We start from the raw sequence: 14,876 nt of genomic DNA on the forward strand, positions 1-14,876 counted from the left end.
TGCAGGCTCAGCAGCCATGGCTCACAGGCCCAGCCGCTCCGCGGCATGTGGGATCTTCCTGGACCGGGGCACAAACCCGTGTCCCCTGCATCAGCAGGCGGACTCTCAACCACTGCGCCACCAGGGAAGCCCAGAATAAGTCTTTTAACCTCTACTCCCTGGTTCTTCCCAGAAACCAGATTACCAGATACTTACCTTCCGAAGATACTCACATCGTCTTTTATTTTTATTACTTTTTAAAATTTATTTATTTATATTTTATTTTTGGCTGCACTGGGTCTTTGTTTCTGCGTGCAGGCTTTCTCTAGTTGTGGCAAGCAGGGCTTCTCTTGTGGAGCACGGGCTCTAGGCATGCGGGCTTCAGTAGTTGTGGCATGCGGGCTCAGTCGTTGTGGCGCACAGGCTTAGTTGCTCCGCGGCACGTGGGATCTTCCCAGACCAGGGCTCGAACCCGTGTCCCCTGCATTGGCAGGCAGATTCTTAACCACTGTGCCACCAGGGAAGTCCCCACATCGTCTTTTAAATAGAAGCGTTCCAGTTTCCCTCGAATTTGGCAAACAGAAGATCACGGTGATACTAATAAAACTGCTGCTCTCTCACCACGGCAGACCCGCCCCCTTAACCAGGGGCGCCCGTGTGCCAGGGGCCGCTGGGGCCGAGGGGCTGCACACACTTGGCCCACCCGTGTGCTGACCCGCCGTGGGGGCCAGGAGGTTTGCGGTGGGCTTGTTGCTGGAGCTCCTGCCGCCCCTCAGTCGGGATCTTGCATTTCTGTGGGTTTGTCGCCTGCCTGCAGACCTGTTGCCCCGGCTTCCATTGTTGATGACTTTCCTCTGGTTCACATCTTCACTGGCTGGATTTTATCACCAAGTTGTTTTTTCTGGAAGCTCTTGGTTCCATACGTTCTTGAATCCACATGAGCATTAACCTGTTCCTCTGTGTGGGGAGAACTTGCCTGATGGTGTCAGTGTCCAGGCAGAATGTCCCGCGTTGCTCCACCACATTCTGGCACCGAGTGTCACAGGGTCGCGCCACACCTGGTGGGGGAGGGAAAGCTGCCGGGCACTAAGGACTGGGTATGCAGAACCTGCTTTTTAATCCCCGGGATTGGGAGATGCGTGTATCGTTGAACAGGTGTCAGCCTTTCAAGTTTGGTCATAGTTGCTGGCAGTTCACTGAAACTAAGAAAATTCATTCTGGGGCTTCCCTGGTGGCGCAGTGGTTGAGAATCCGCCTGCCAATGCAGGGGACATGGGTTCGAGCCCCGGTCCGGGAAGATCCCACATGCCACGGAGCAACTAAGCCCGTGCACCACAACTACTGAGCCCGTGCTCTAGAGCCTGTGCTCTGCGACAAGAGAAGCCACCTCAACGAGAAGCCCGCGCACTGCAACAAAGGGCAGCCCCCGCTCGTCACGACTAGAGAAAGCCCGCATAGCAACGAAGACCCAACGCAGCCAAAAATAAATAAATATTTTAAAATATAACAAAATATACAAAGCATTCTTAAAACTCAGCAGTAGAAAACAACAACAAAAAACAGAAAAGAAAATTAATTCTAAGGTTTTGAAAGTCAGTGATCTGTCTGTACCTGTGAACAAGCAGGTGATGAACCACAGTGACTAGCTGACCTAGTAACTAAGCCAGGTGTGTGCTGATTTTTCTTAGGGTGGTTCTGTCCTAGACTAGGAAATGTTGCCCCTTGTTGCAAGAACGTCTGCGATCTCTGGTGTAAGCGGTGCTGGAGAATCATGACTTAAATGCTAAAGTTCCACAGGGAATTCTTTTCAGTCAAATTAAGTAGCTGACTGCCTCTAGACGTCTCAGGTAATCATATAGTTCTATAAGCAGATACAAAAGTAGTTATTGATATTTTCCTGTGGATGGGCTCTAAAGCGCTATTTAGTAGGCACTGAGTAACTGAGAATACAGAATGATTTGTCAGAGTTGTATTTTCCATAACAGTACCTAAGGACCAAAAAAATTACTTAGCCAAGTAGTAATTAAACTTGACGAAGTCATGGTACTTCCGTTGTGGAGTAAATGGACGAAATTCCTAGCAATGGAGACTTGACGAGAATATGTTCCATCATCAACATCACTGAGGGTCCCTGGGCTCTGTGCAGCCCTGCCATGGGGCGGGGGGCGGGGGGGTCCTTGTGTCCATCCAGGTGAGGAGGGAGGCTCCAAGCACGGCAGCGACTTGGCCACGCCAAGCAGCTGGAAGCTGTCGGAACTGGGCTTGAGAGTCCTCACACCCTGATTCCAAAGCCCACCATCTCTGGGATTGAAGGGAGGCGTGTTTCATTTCCTGCCCTCAGCTCTACACCACCGTCTCTTATGCTTCGTGCCGAGGTGGCTGACCTGGTGTCCCTCAGCCAGGAGGCCGCACCCGTCGGTTTGGGTTCAGGTCCTGACTTCACCTCTCTGTGTATGTGTCTCTCTGTCTGTGACATAACTGTTGGAGTGCCTGTGTCGTGAGGCTACAGGGGGCCAGGGGAGCCCAGCCCCTGCGGAACCCAGTCTGGAGGGAGTTCATGTGTGTGTCCTGTGTTGTGATCAGAAGTGACCATGCCACCTGCAGGAGGGGGCACGCCTGGGCCACTCCCCCGCAGGCCGGGACACCACCACTCCTCTTGTCACATCTTTTCCTGTTTCTTGATTTCTTTCCACATTTTGTTGAAATACTCCTCAGATCATTGTTTCATTGAAGATGCGCGAGCAGTACTTTTCCCAGACTCTTGCGTTTATACGTTCTTCTGACTTTACACTTTGTTGATAGTGGAATCCTAAGGTGAAGCTCCTTTCTTCTTAGAATTCGAAACGTGTTTTGTTTGGGGAAGTTCTTAGCGCCCAGGATGTAGCAGTATGGCCTTGGTGCTCTACCTGGTGGGGCCTCAGTTTGCACACTTGTGTTTTCTTTCAGCTCTAGTTTTGTTTTCAGTTGACTATTTTTTCTCAGTTGCCTGTATTCTTTGCCTTTCAAATTCCTGCCTGGCAGATTCTCTCATTTTCTGTTCTCTCTGTGCTGGTTCTGTTCAGACGCTTCCTAAACTGTGCCTTCTCTGTGCTCTGGCCTTCAGCCGTTTCAGGCATGCGGTTGTACCCGTCTTCCTCGTTGACAACTTCACTGCCCAGATAGTGATTTCCAGAGACTGTCTTATCCTTCTGTGCCCCTTTTTCTTCACAGCTTAGTGTAATCTCAGTCTCTGAGGACAGCAGAACTATTGTTTAAGGCAGTTTTAGGTTTACACAGAAATTGAGGAGAATGTACAGAGAGTTCCCTTGTACTCCCTGCCCGCCCCAGTCTTACAGTCTATTAGCATTGGTGTGGTACATTGTTTTGAGTGATGCTCCAGCATTGATACAGAGTAACTCAGGTCTGTAGTTTACATCAGGGCTCACTCTTGGTGTTGCACATTCTGTGGGGATTTTCAAACATATAATGACATGTATCTGCAGTTGTAGTATCAGAATAATTTCACTGCCCTAAAAATTCTCTGTGCTCTGCCTGTTCATCCCTCCCTCTCCCAGCCTCTGGCAAACACTGATCTTTTTACTGTCTCCATAGTTTTGTCTTTTCCAGAATGTCAGAGTTGGAATCATATAGTCTGTAGCTTTTTCAGATTGGCTTCTTTCACTTAAATGCATTTAAGGTTCTTCCATGTCTTTTCATGGAAAACACAAGTTTGCTGAATAATATTCCACTGTCCGGGTACACCACAGTTTATCCGTCACCTGCTGAAGGACATCCTGGTTGCTTCTGAGTTTGGGCCACTATGAATATGTCAGCTTATTTTTAAGTAGTCGCCAGTAATCACATACAGTTTATTAGGTCAGTAATGAGTTTAGAAATTGTGTCTGTCCTCTTTTCTTTGAACTGCATGTTATTTAGAAGTGTATCGTTTAATATTTAAACACCTGAGGTTTTCATAGGTATTTTCCTTTTGGGTCTCTAATCTGTTAGGGTTGGGGACACACCGTGTATGATTTCAGTCCACTTAAGTTTGTTAAAACTTGTTTTATGGCCCATCGTGTGGTATGTCTTGGTGATTTTTGAAAAGTGTAAGTTCTGTGGATGCGGGTGTCGTAGAGGTAATCGGGTCATGGTGGTTGATAGTGTTCTTTAGACCGTCGGTATTTTTCCTGATTTTGTGTGTGTGTCCTGTCAGTTTCTGAGAGAGGGCTGTTGAGATTTTTGTGGCTGTGAAGCTGTCTGCTTCTCCCCTTATTTCAGTCAGCACTTGCTTCGTGTATTTTGAGGCTCTGTTTTTAAAGTGTCTCTCGCAGACAGTGTCTAGTTGGGTCTTGCATTTTTTTATCCATTTTGACAATCTCTTCCTCTTAATGGAGTTTTTAGTCTATAGAGATTCATTTTCATTTTCCCTTCAGCTTTGTAGCTTTGCCTCCTTACGTCTTTATTTAGAGGTTGCCCAAGGGACTACAAAACACACACTTAAATTTTATCTGTAGTTTTTGACGTCTCCTCTGCGTTCTCCTTGTAGACTAGCCTGCCATGGCAGACCAGAGACAGCGCTCCCTCTCTACCTCTGGGGAATCCCTGTACCACGTTCTGGGGCTGGACAAGAATGCAACCTCGGATGACATTAAGAAGTCCTACCGGTAAGAGGCCTGGGCCCGGGGCGGGCGGCTCCCGCCCCTCCTGTCTTTTATCTGCGCGTGTTCCCCCGGCCTACTCGCCTACGCGCTGTTTCACTGGTAGCCCTTCCACTGCATCTTTGTGTGTGTAGTGTGTCCCCGTATAGCTTATGATTATTACCTTAATGTTTTCTTGGCAACAAAAACAAAACAATAGCAGTGTGTGGGGTCATGCACACTCCCTACCCTGGAGCGGACGGCTCGGGGGGCAGGCCTGGATGTGCTGAGCTGTGGTGGCAGGGTCTCACCCCCCGGGGGAGCCTTCCCGCATGGCTGAGCTTGCCCTTCCCCTGCGGTGTCCCTGAGCAGCTGCCAGAGACCGACACTGTCGTTGGTGCAGACAGTTGACCCAGTCCTCTGTGTTCTCAGCTTATCTCCTTATCAGTACAATAAAATGCCTGTGCTGCACGCTCCTTGCCTGTCCCTCCATTTGGCAAATGCACAGTCAGGACGCTAGAGGGCAGCAGCGGGCTTGGACGTTCCTGGGAGCGCCCGCAGGTCGGCTCTCACCCGGGTGCTTGCTGCTCTGTGGGTGGCTCAGCACGGGGGGTTTGCCCGTAGACAGTTGCAGGGATTGCTGTTGAGCCTGGTGTTCTCTAGTTCTGTGGCCGGCTGGAAAGGGAGGTGGTGACGGGTAAACGTTCCTCTGCTGGCCCTCCATCCCGGTGGATGAGCGTGAGACGTGAGACCAACAGAGGGTTTTGGTTTGCAGGAAGCTGGCCTTGAAATATCACCCTGACAAGAACCCAGACAACCCAGAGGCCGCAGACAAGTTTAAGGAGATCAACAACGCCCACGCCATCCTGACGGACTCCACGAAAAGAAACATCTACGACAAGTACGGCTCGCTGGGGCTCTACGTGGCCGAGCAGTTCGGGGAGGAGAACGTGAACACCTACTTCGTGCTCTCCAGCTGGTGGGCCAAGGTGAGGGCGCAGCTCCCACTCTCGCATCCCGCCAGGTGGATCTGGGCACGTGGCGGGCTCCTCGTCCCCATAGATATGGGCAAAGGCCCGGTCCCAGCAGATTGTAGCTGGCCTGTGGCCTGCCTGCGTCCAGCCCGCGCGCACAGAGCGAGGTCTGTGCCGAGTGGTGACGTCCACAGCATTTTCTTTCGTGAGTCACTGTGGTAGAAATAGGAAATGAACTTTTTCATCACTTTGTGGATAGATTTATTTTTGTGATTAGGGAAAACTTGTTAGAAATATCTAGCTTGAGAAACTTCTGAAAAAAATATTATTGTTTTATATTGTAACATTACCTGGTTTCCTGATTCTATCCAAAGCATCTGTCGTGTGAGGCCCGAGGGTGTGGCTCACTGCAGGGCGCTGAGCTGTCGGAAGCCTGTCTGGCAGCGGCCAGTCAGCCCTCCTCCCCTCTCAGGAGTTACCCTTCTTTAGGCAGCTGGTCTCCTCCTTCCTGCCCTCCTGTCCCCGTGTTCAGTGCTTTCTTTATTCTCCTTGATCTGGAAAAGAGTCCACTGCTGGTGTGAGGACCCCTCTGTGACCCTGGCGGGGGTCGGGGGTGGGCGCAGGTTGAGAGCTGCATCCCGGCCTCGCCGCACAACCACGTCCCCTTGCCCACAGGCCCTGTTTGTGTTCTGCGGGCTCCTCACCTGCTGCTACTGCTGCTGCTGCCTCTGCTGCTGCTTCAACTGCTGCTGCGGGAAGTGCAAGCCCAAGGCGCCTGAGGGCGAGGAGACCGAGTTCTACGTGTCCCCCGAGGACCTGGAAGCGCAGCTGCAGTCCGACGAGAGGGGTGAGTGTGCCCGCCGCCCGGGGCGCGCGTGAGGGGCGGGGCCGGAGCGGGCCCTGAACGTGTCGCCCTGTCTCGTCAAACAGGAGGGCACTGACACTGTGCGGGAGTGTTTGTGGTGGCGGCGGGACGGTTGAGGTGTGAACGTGGATGCCGGAGGTAAAGCAGGCGCGGAGGGCTGTCCCCGCCGCGGACTGTGGTAGCTGAGTAGGCGGGGAGGGCCGAGGGCCGAGGCCGCTGACGAAGGTCGTGTGGGGCGGAGGTCCTGGCAGCCTCGCCCCGCCCTGGGCGCTTGTCTTACGACCTCCGACCCCGGTCGAGCCACCAGGTGGCCGAGCGTGTCGCCCGGAGACGGTGTCGGGGGCCGAGAGGCCCACTGGCCTGACCTGAGGCCACGCGTCGCTTGCTTTCAGAGGCCGCAGACACGCCGATCGTCGTCCAGCCGGCGTCCGCCACGGAGACCACCCAGCTCACAGCCGACTCCCACCCCAGCTATCACACCGATGGGTTCAACTAAATTCAGGAGAAGCTGTGATTCGAGGGTCAGTCAGCACCCAGCCACTCGACCTTAGAATCATGGACTGTAGTCCCAGAGGTGGGGCGGGAGCCGCCCTGGCCCCGGGAGGGCAGCGCCAGCCCGCCTCTGCGCCCGCTCCCCGCCGATCCCTGACCCACGAAGTGCGTAGCATGCAGTGTCTCGAGCAGCTTCGCTACGGTCGTCTCCTTCCGTTGCTCCCTTTTTTAATAGCATGTGCAGGGTTACGTTCCATGTCTGTCTGTACTGTGAGCGTGTTGCGGCCAGGCCGCATTCCCCGGCCGTGGGGCCGCCTCAGGGCTCTCGGGCAGGTCGACGCAGCGGTTGGACGGCCCGTGTGGTCCCTCGCGGTCAGGCGGGCTCGGGCTCCGTTCCCCGTGCCCATGGGGGCCTGAGGCAGGTGCTGCCTGGCTGGAGCCGTGGGGTCTGCTCCCTGCCCCGTGCCTGCCAACCATGTGGCCACAGGCAGGGCCTCTGGACTCACCTGCCAGGAAGGAGCTGGGCCCACTCTCCCAGCGCCGGGGCGTTTCTGTGGCATTCGTACCAAGGACAGTCTGTGCGGCACCCGTTCACCTCGTCTGCTTAGCCTGTAGCAGTTGCTTCTCATGTCTGACCTGAGGCCCCCGTGCTTCGAGTGTGCTCCCTCCCGGGGTGGGGACGTTCCCACACGTCCCCAGGCCATGAGCTGGATGGATGGGGCCCCTTCCGCAGCCTCCACTCTCCCCTTCCCTGCATCGTCCTCCACATTCCTTCAGGCCCACCTGGCCTCTTGGTAATGCTCTTTGAACCTCTAAGAACCACAGATGGCAGCAGCGGCCCAATTAGTGGTGGTCAGAGGGGCTGGGAGTCCAGGCTGCCCGTGGTGAGTGGGCTGCACAGCCCTCCCCTCTGTGCTTCCCAGAGCTCTCACCCCCCCGCTTTCCTCCGACTGCTCCCTTTGGCTGTCGTTGCTGGTTTGGGCAGAGCTAGAGACGTTGGGCTCACGGAGAAAGGACCAGCTGGACCAAAGGCACACTCAGGGCAGAGAGTTGGGTCCCCAAGTGGCCCTGGTGCCCTTGGGCTCGTTAGCCCGCAGCCAGACCACAGAAGCCCCGCTCACCTCTGTCCGTGCACCGTCTGTGGGCTGTTGGAAGCCAGTCTGTCTTGTCCGCGTCCAGACCTGTGGGTGGCCCCTGCTCTGAGGACATGGAGACGTGGCTGTGCTGGGCCCGTGCAGACCAGCACCTGCCGCGGGACCTGCGTGGCCCAAGTGGGTCTGGTTTCCCATCATGCACCTCGCGACTGCTGGGCTCCTCCGGAATGTCCCGTAGGGAAGGCCGTGGGGCAGGGGCAGCACGCAAGGAGGTCAGACGCACCAGGACACCTTCCCGAGCCACTGACTACCACCGCCCCACCCCAGCCCCGCCCAGGCCCCGGCTTGCCCGCTGCCCTCACGGTGCTGTGGGGGGTGAGCGTCCGGCTCTGCAGGCACCAGGTCCGTGGGCACTTGTGGGTTCCGTTTTGTTTGGGGTTTTGCCCTTGAAAACAATCACGAAGACGGTCAGCAAGAGGGGAGGTCTGCGCTGATGTTAAATGAGGAATAATCTGCTGAGATCCGGCCTCTCAGAAGGACAAGAAATCCGTTGTTTGACCTGCCCTGGAGCAGGGAGGAGGCCAGACACTAGGACAGTCTTAGGTGCCAATTCCAGGCCAGCAAGAATTCAGCCCGAGAGCAGGCCCTAGTCGGCCTTCCTGACGTTTCTGGAAATAACTTTAGGAAATGAGTTGTTTTTCCCTAGAGCGGCCAAGCACGAAGTTCAGAGGTTGGGCTTCAGGTAGGCAGCCGCCTTCCACAGTGACCGTGTCATTGCTTCGTGGGCAGAAGACTCCGAGGCGCGTGACGCAGGTCAGGGCGGATCTCTGCCGGGTCTTTTGGTTCCCGAATCTTTCTGATCGTCCACTAGAAACGTGATGCTCCCCTGGAGGCCAGAGGGGCAGGTCCGGAGGTTTGTTGAACCCAGTCTCCTGTAGAATTTGTAAAAACTAAACAAATCGTGACGGTGATGAGAACAATCCTCAAGGCGAAGCTGATGACTCCGCGAGGGCTGGGCACCCCGGGGCCAGGCGCAGGGCCTGGACCATGCCCCCGCACCTGACCCCGACGCACGTCCACTTTGTTGACTTGGAGGCAGAAACCCTTTCGAAGACTTCCCTGTCTGTGCTTTCAGGCCCTCCCGCTGAGTGAAGACCTAGGTCCCTGGTTGCATTTCCCTTTTCCTTGTGTGGCCCATCTGCTTCCCTGGTGAGCGGGGTGTTGTGTCTGGAGGGCCCTCTGTTCACGTGCGCGGAGGGGACAACCCTCTCCAGCTGTGATGGGAACAGGAGCGCCTCGGCCCTCGCTCCAGGGCCACCGAGGCCAGTGCTGGGTGCCCTGAGGCTCTGACAGCACTGCCCGCCTGTGGCCTGCCGGGAGCGTGGGAGAGGCTGCAGGGTGCAGACGGGAGCTGCCGCGCGTACATTTCTGTTTTCGCTTGGTGACGTGGTCTCTTGTCCTTTCTGGGCGTTTTTCTGTTTTCAACCTGCTGTAGACGTTACCGCTCGTGCGTGAGCTTTCCTACTTCTCCGACGAGTCGAGCAGCCAGCTCCGCTGGGGCCCCTTGGGCGTGCTGTGTCCACTGGCGCCGCTTGGGCGTGCTGTGTCCACAGGGCTCCTGCTTGGGGAGGGGCCCTGCCGGGACCATCTGGCGTATTCTAACCGCGGGCGGTCTGTTCCAGGGGAGCTTGTGCCGTGCCCGCTGGGGAGACGGGCAGCCTCCGTGGCACCTGGTGTGAGACCACCTGTGAGGGGGGCGGGCACCGGCTCGTGGGCTCTCCCTGGAGGGGCCCGGTCCGTTCTTCCCTGGCTCTCAGCACATCCCGCCAGGGGGACAGCGCGGGGGGCGGCGGTGGTGGTGAGGGGCGTGAAACAGTGACTGATGTCACTCCTTTCCCAGCGTTCTGAGCTGTGAGCCCCTGTGACACAGGACTCGCCTGTTTTGTTATTTTGGTTGTGACTCCTTCTCCTGTGGAATTGGCAAAAGCTACATTTTTACTGTCCTTTCAAGCACGGTTGGCGTCGTCTCTGCTGTAGGTGTGGGCAGTGTGTGTACATATGTGTATATGTATATATCACCCAGCGGCGTGAGTGCCGCCGTCCGGGGCAAAGCGACAGTACAATAAAAGTGGCTCCCAAACAGCCTCTGGTTTCTTGACGAGTCGGGGCAGGAGCAGGGGGTCTGGGCGAGCTCCTCTGCCATGTGCACAGAAGGAAACAGCGGCCCTGTTGTGTCCCTGGAATCAGTGTGGACGGCAGGCCGGGTGCCCGAGCGCTGCCAGTGTCGGCTCCTCCAGGGTAGGGTGCAGGGCTGCCAAGGTCACACCCATACCTGGGGGCTCACTTGACCCACAGGTGAGCGGCTGGAAACCCCTCCCTCCCCTGAAACATTAAAACCAATTTTCTAAGCATCAGATACAATCAGTGACAAAGCCACGTTCAAAGGGGTCTCTGTTCTGACCCCAGATCCACCCTGGAGGGTCCCCGGGGAGGAAGCGGCTGGGCCTGGGATCCTGTGGGCAGCAGCTTTTGGTGATTTTGTCTCCCTGGAAATAAGGGTGTTTCAGGGTGGGCGAGGGGAGCAGTTTACACTGAAACATGTATGCGTCATGGTTAGAAGCTAAATGCAGGCGCGTGGACCGCGATCGTCCGTGTGCTGCTGTGTCCTGCTGCTGGGACCGACCTCCGCCCTGAGCCCACGCACACCCCTGGGGCTGGGCTGGAGGGTCACGGTGGTTTCCCATGGTGATGGTCTCTTATGTCTGAATGTTGACCTATAATAAAGATAACTTGTAAAAAATAAATGTTTTCACTGCAGGCTGGGTGTGTGCTTCATTTAACGATCCCTGCATGATCCTGCTTTAGGGGGAGTCTTGTGCTCTGGGGGCAGCTGAGCTCGGCGGCCCTCCTGAGTCCTCTGGGGGCTGGGACCTCACTACCACCTGCCTGGTCTGAGTGTGGACAGACTCCCCTCCATTTTCTAAATACCACGACTGGGGTGAGGGAAGGAATGTTTGAGCTGGGAGAGCCACACGCCAAGGGCAGCTTGGACTGTGGGTCCTGGAGCCCTCCTGGGACACGGCCAGCAAGCCAGTGGCCAACAACCACTGGTCCCACTGTCCCCTCCTATCCACCCAGCTGACCGTCCTACCACCTCAGCCTCTGGGAACCATCCCTGCCGCCCTCAGACAGCGGCCCCTCCATCCTGCTGCTCATGAGCAGCTGTCTGGCCGGGTGAGCGGGGCTGCAGCTCTCCAGGAGAGCAGGCCAGTCCTGGGCCTGTCCTCAGCTGGCAGCACAAAGTCAGGAAGGGGCTACCGCAGAGGGCACCTGGCCAGCTCCTCTGCCCCTTGGGCAGCCCCGCCCACGTCCAGCTCCTGTCCCTCTGCCTGCTCCACCCAGGGCATCAGCGTGCAGTATGCTCGGGTCCTCACGCCTGGACACCGCTGCCCCGTCTTCCTGGGTTGTCTCCAAGCTGCTGGTGACCCGGCCCTGCCCTCTGGCATCTCCCAGGCAGGGTCCGTCGTCCTACCTGGCTCCCAGGGAGTTCTGAGATTTCCCTCCCCCCCATCACCTGGACGGCAGGGAGAGGGGAGCAGGGGACAGCCTGAGCACCACCACGGCCCCCTGACATGGTGCCTTTGTGCCTGTCTCCCACGCGAGACAAGCATCCACTCCTGGGCTCTTGCAGGAGGCGGCATCTCTGCCTCAGGGTGTGTACGTCCACCACGTGTGCCCTTCTGTACACATCGGGGTGCTCAGGCCCTGCGGACCCTGGCGTTCGGTGGGAGAGGCCACCCTAACCCAGGAGGCCCGGGGGTCTGGCTACCTGGCACTGCAGGGCTGTAGCGAGCAGGTACCTCCAGAAACACCAGGCCTGGCTGCCGGCGCTGCCTCCCACGCCCCGGGGGCGCTGGTCCCTTGCGCTTGTGCCCCCCTCAGGTGGGGTGCTGGGTCTTCCTTCTGTGTCCTTGCCCTTAGCGAAGGGCCTGGCGGAAATGATTTGAAACGATCTAAACAGCCTAAAAATACTAAGAATTGTGTAGCAAACACCTTGAAACTCTATTCGTACAAAACATAACAAATACGGAGTAGCTTAGATTTCCCACAAAAGCAAACGTGACCGTGAAGACCCACTTGTGCGCCCCTCCCAGGCCCAGGGGCGGCCCACTAGGCGCTCCAGCTCACTTCTGCTTGTGCTTTGAAACCCTGCCTGCCAGTCTCAGCGCCCATAAATAACACGTGCCGCTGATTCCTAAGATTTCCTAAGCTGTACAGCACTAAATCGCTGTGAGTGTCCGTCTAGCGCAGGGTTTTTTCCCTCAATCCAGGTGGCTACATCCAGGTCTAGTTAATTTCTGTACAGCACATATCATATGAATTAAACACAAGTGGTTGGAGGTCTTGTTCACTGAGGATACAGGCGGGTTTTAGTTCCTGGCTGGTGAAGCAGAGCTGCACTGCCCTCACCGGGGACCATCGCTGGGCAGGCGTCTGGAAGCCCGCCCTTGACTGGTGGCCCCAAATGCCCTGCACATCCACAGAGAGGAAGGCCCCCTTCCCACCTCCCTGCCAGCCTTGTCGTCCTCGCACGTTTTTCCTTATTTTCAGTATTTTCTATGTGGGATACTTAGAAATAGGACGTGACAACGTGACACCACCCCTTAATGACGCGCATTCGGGGTGGTGGGCAGCGGGACCTCAGCCCCTACTGGCCCTGGTTTAGGGGGACCGAGGGCCGCGGGCGTGGCTGAATGGCACCTCGGAAAGACTCCTAAGTCCCCCCGATGCCCCTTGCCCTCCCGTGCCCAGTTCCAGGACCCTGGCTGAAGCTCCTGGCTGAAGTCGGGGTCGTCGGGGTCGCAGCGTGCGGGCAGGGTCCTAGGCGGACCTCCCGCCCCCCTTCCCCGCCCCACTCGCAGCACCACAAGGCAGCCCCGCCCGTGGGCGCGCGGGGCGTGGCCACGAGGAGGGGCGGGGGTCCGGGCGCGCCTGGCGTCACCCGCCCGAGGGGAGAAGCGTCTCCCAGGTCGGGCTCCGGGCCCGAGGACGCCGTGTGGCCCGTCCCGGCGGGAGGAACCTATCGCTGTGGGGCGGCCCCTGCCCCTGGCGCGCCGGGCCGCCCACCCGCTCCAAGTCCCGGGGACCCGTCTCCCTCTGGCCTCAGGGAGACCCCCCCTGCTCGGACTCCCCAGAACTCCGGGGGGGCCATGAGGCGGCGCCCGAGACCGCGGCTGTCTCCAGCCCTGTCCATTCGGCCCTGGCCCTTTCCGTCCGGGCGCGTGACCCCCAGCAGCCCTGGGCCGGGACACTCCGCTCGCGCTGGGACTGGGGCGGGGCGTGGTGGCGGTTGGGGAGGGTCCAAGCCAGCGCCGCGCCAGTCCCACCCCCAGACACGTGACGCCGGGGCGGTTCTCGGGGGCCCCCCAGTGGGCAGCCGATCGGTGACCAGGGGCACCGAGGGCCCTGCGCGGGGAGTTAGGCCAGCCCGCCCACCCGGCAGTGCGGCCCCCCCAGCGGATGTGTCGCTGCTGATATCGCCATAGCTCCCATCCCGGGGTCACAGACCTGGGTCCCCGTGAACCCCGTGCTAGCTGCCCTTTTCTTACCCTTCTAACCCAAGCACAGCTAAAACCCACCTGCTGCCCCTGCCCTGTTCCTTCACATCTGAATCCACGGCCCCCTCCCTTCCTGCTACCCACAAGCCCTCAGCTTGACCTCAGAGAGCCTGGAAGTCTCCCAGCTGCCCGCAGCATCTCTGGCTGCGTCGTGCCCCAGCCCTGGCCCAGGAACCTGTACACCGGTGCCCCTTCCTCGGACTCACCCTGGAGCACTTAGGGCTGCGTCAGGCGGGGCCCAGGATACAGGCGTCTTGTGGGTGCGTTCTTATGCCAGGTGGCCCATCGGTGACACCGTGACGGGCGGTGTCCTTGCCCAGGTGGTACCGACCCACCAGATCCTTCTGCCGACCGGCCCAAGTGCACATGCCCCTCGCCCCGTGGCAGCAGCTGCTGGGGAGGGGGCGGCACCTCGCGGGCTGACGAACCTGAGATTGCCTCTGGATGCTCACCATTCTCAGGTTGGACAGTCCTGGAGGCACTGCCCAGGCGGCTGATGGGTCCTCAGCAGGCACGTTGCTCCTCTGGGCTCCTCACCCTGTGTCCCAGGAACTTCTGGACAAGTGAGGGAGGGGCTCCGGGCCTGCCTCCCGCCCCGTCCTGGCCCGGGCTCTGAGGCTGCAGGCTGCAGCTCCACCCTCAGCTTCTTCCTGCTACCCGCTGACCCCTCGGCCTCCGTTGGGCCCACAGGAGCCCAGGTGCCCGGAAGGCAACACCAGGGGCTGCTAATCGGTCCCAGCTGCCACACAGCCTGAGAGGTTTTCCCTGGGGGTGGGCTCCTCCGGCCCTGAAGGGCACCACCCAAGGTTTCTTCCCAAACGCGAAGCCCCCGACGTTTCCAGCGGCTGTGCTGAGCCCTGTCCCCAGGACAGCCTTGGACCTTGGATCCTGGTCCTGTTTCTGGGACCAGGAGGGGCTGGAGGGATTGCCCCTTCCTCCCATTGGCACCCCGAAGACCCTCTGTCAGGGCTGTTTAGAAGGACCACCCCTTGGGGTCCTGGCAGGAAGTGGCCCAAGAACTCCCCTACCTCGTCTGTCTCTGATGAGGAGCCGCAGCCTGAGCAGGCAGGGCTCGGCCCTAGGCCACCACCGACCCTCGAGAAGCGGAAGGAAGCCGTCCCACCCCCCGAGGCTGGCGGCTGAGTGAGGTGGGGGCCCTGAGCTGCATCACGCACGTGTGTGTGTCTGGGGCCATGTGGCCATCTGCACATGCATGAGCACATGTGGGTCTGATTTCT

General features: G+C 58.1%; 1 protein-coding gene across 2 annotated transcripts in view; it reads left to right on the forward strand.

The window, feature by feature from the left end:
* The window catches only part of DNAJC5 (DnaJ heat shock protein family (Hsp40) member C5), a 30,874-nt gene extending 20,037 nt beyond the window's left edge, over window positions 1-10,837 (forward strand). Inside the window, exons 2-6 of one of the 2 annotated variants that reach the window (XR_004036133.3) lie at window positions 4,505-4,622; window positions 5,371-5,584; window positions 6,245-6,416; window positions 6,500-6,572; window positions 6,827-10,837. Coding sequence is in view for 1 of the 2 variants with exons in the window: in XM_030841575.3 (XP_030697435.1) it covers window positions 4,516-4,622; window positions 5,371-5,584; window positions 6,245-6,416; window positions 6,827-6,930 (597 nt within the window). In the remaining variant the exon portion in view is untranslated. The remainder of the gene's footprint in view (window positions 1-4,504; window positions 4,623-5,370; window positions 5,585-6,244; window positions 6,417-6,499; window positions 6,573-6,826) is intronic. The other variant, XM_030841575.3, reaches the window with a different exon arrangement.
* Window positions 10,838-14,876: the final 4,039 nt, after the last annotated feature.

The sequence above is a fragment of the Globicephala melas genome, chromosome 15 (assembly GCF_963455315.2).
Source record: "Globicephala melas chromosome 15, mGloMel1.2, whole genome shotgun sequence".
Classification (NCBI taxonomy): domain Eukaryota; kingdom Metazoa; phylum Chordata; class Mammalia; order Artiodactyla; family Delphinidae; genus Globicephala; species Globicephala melas.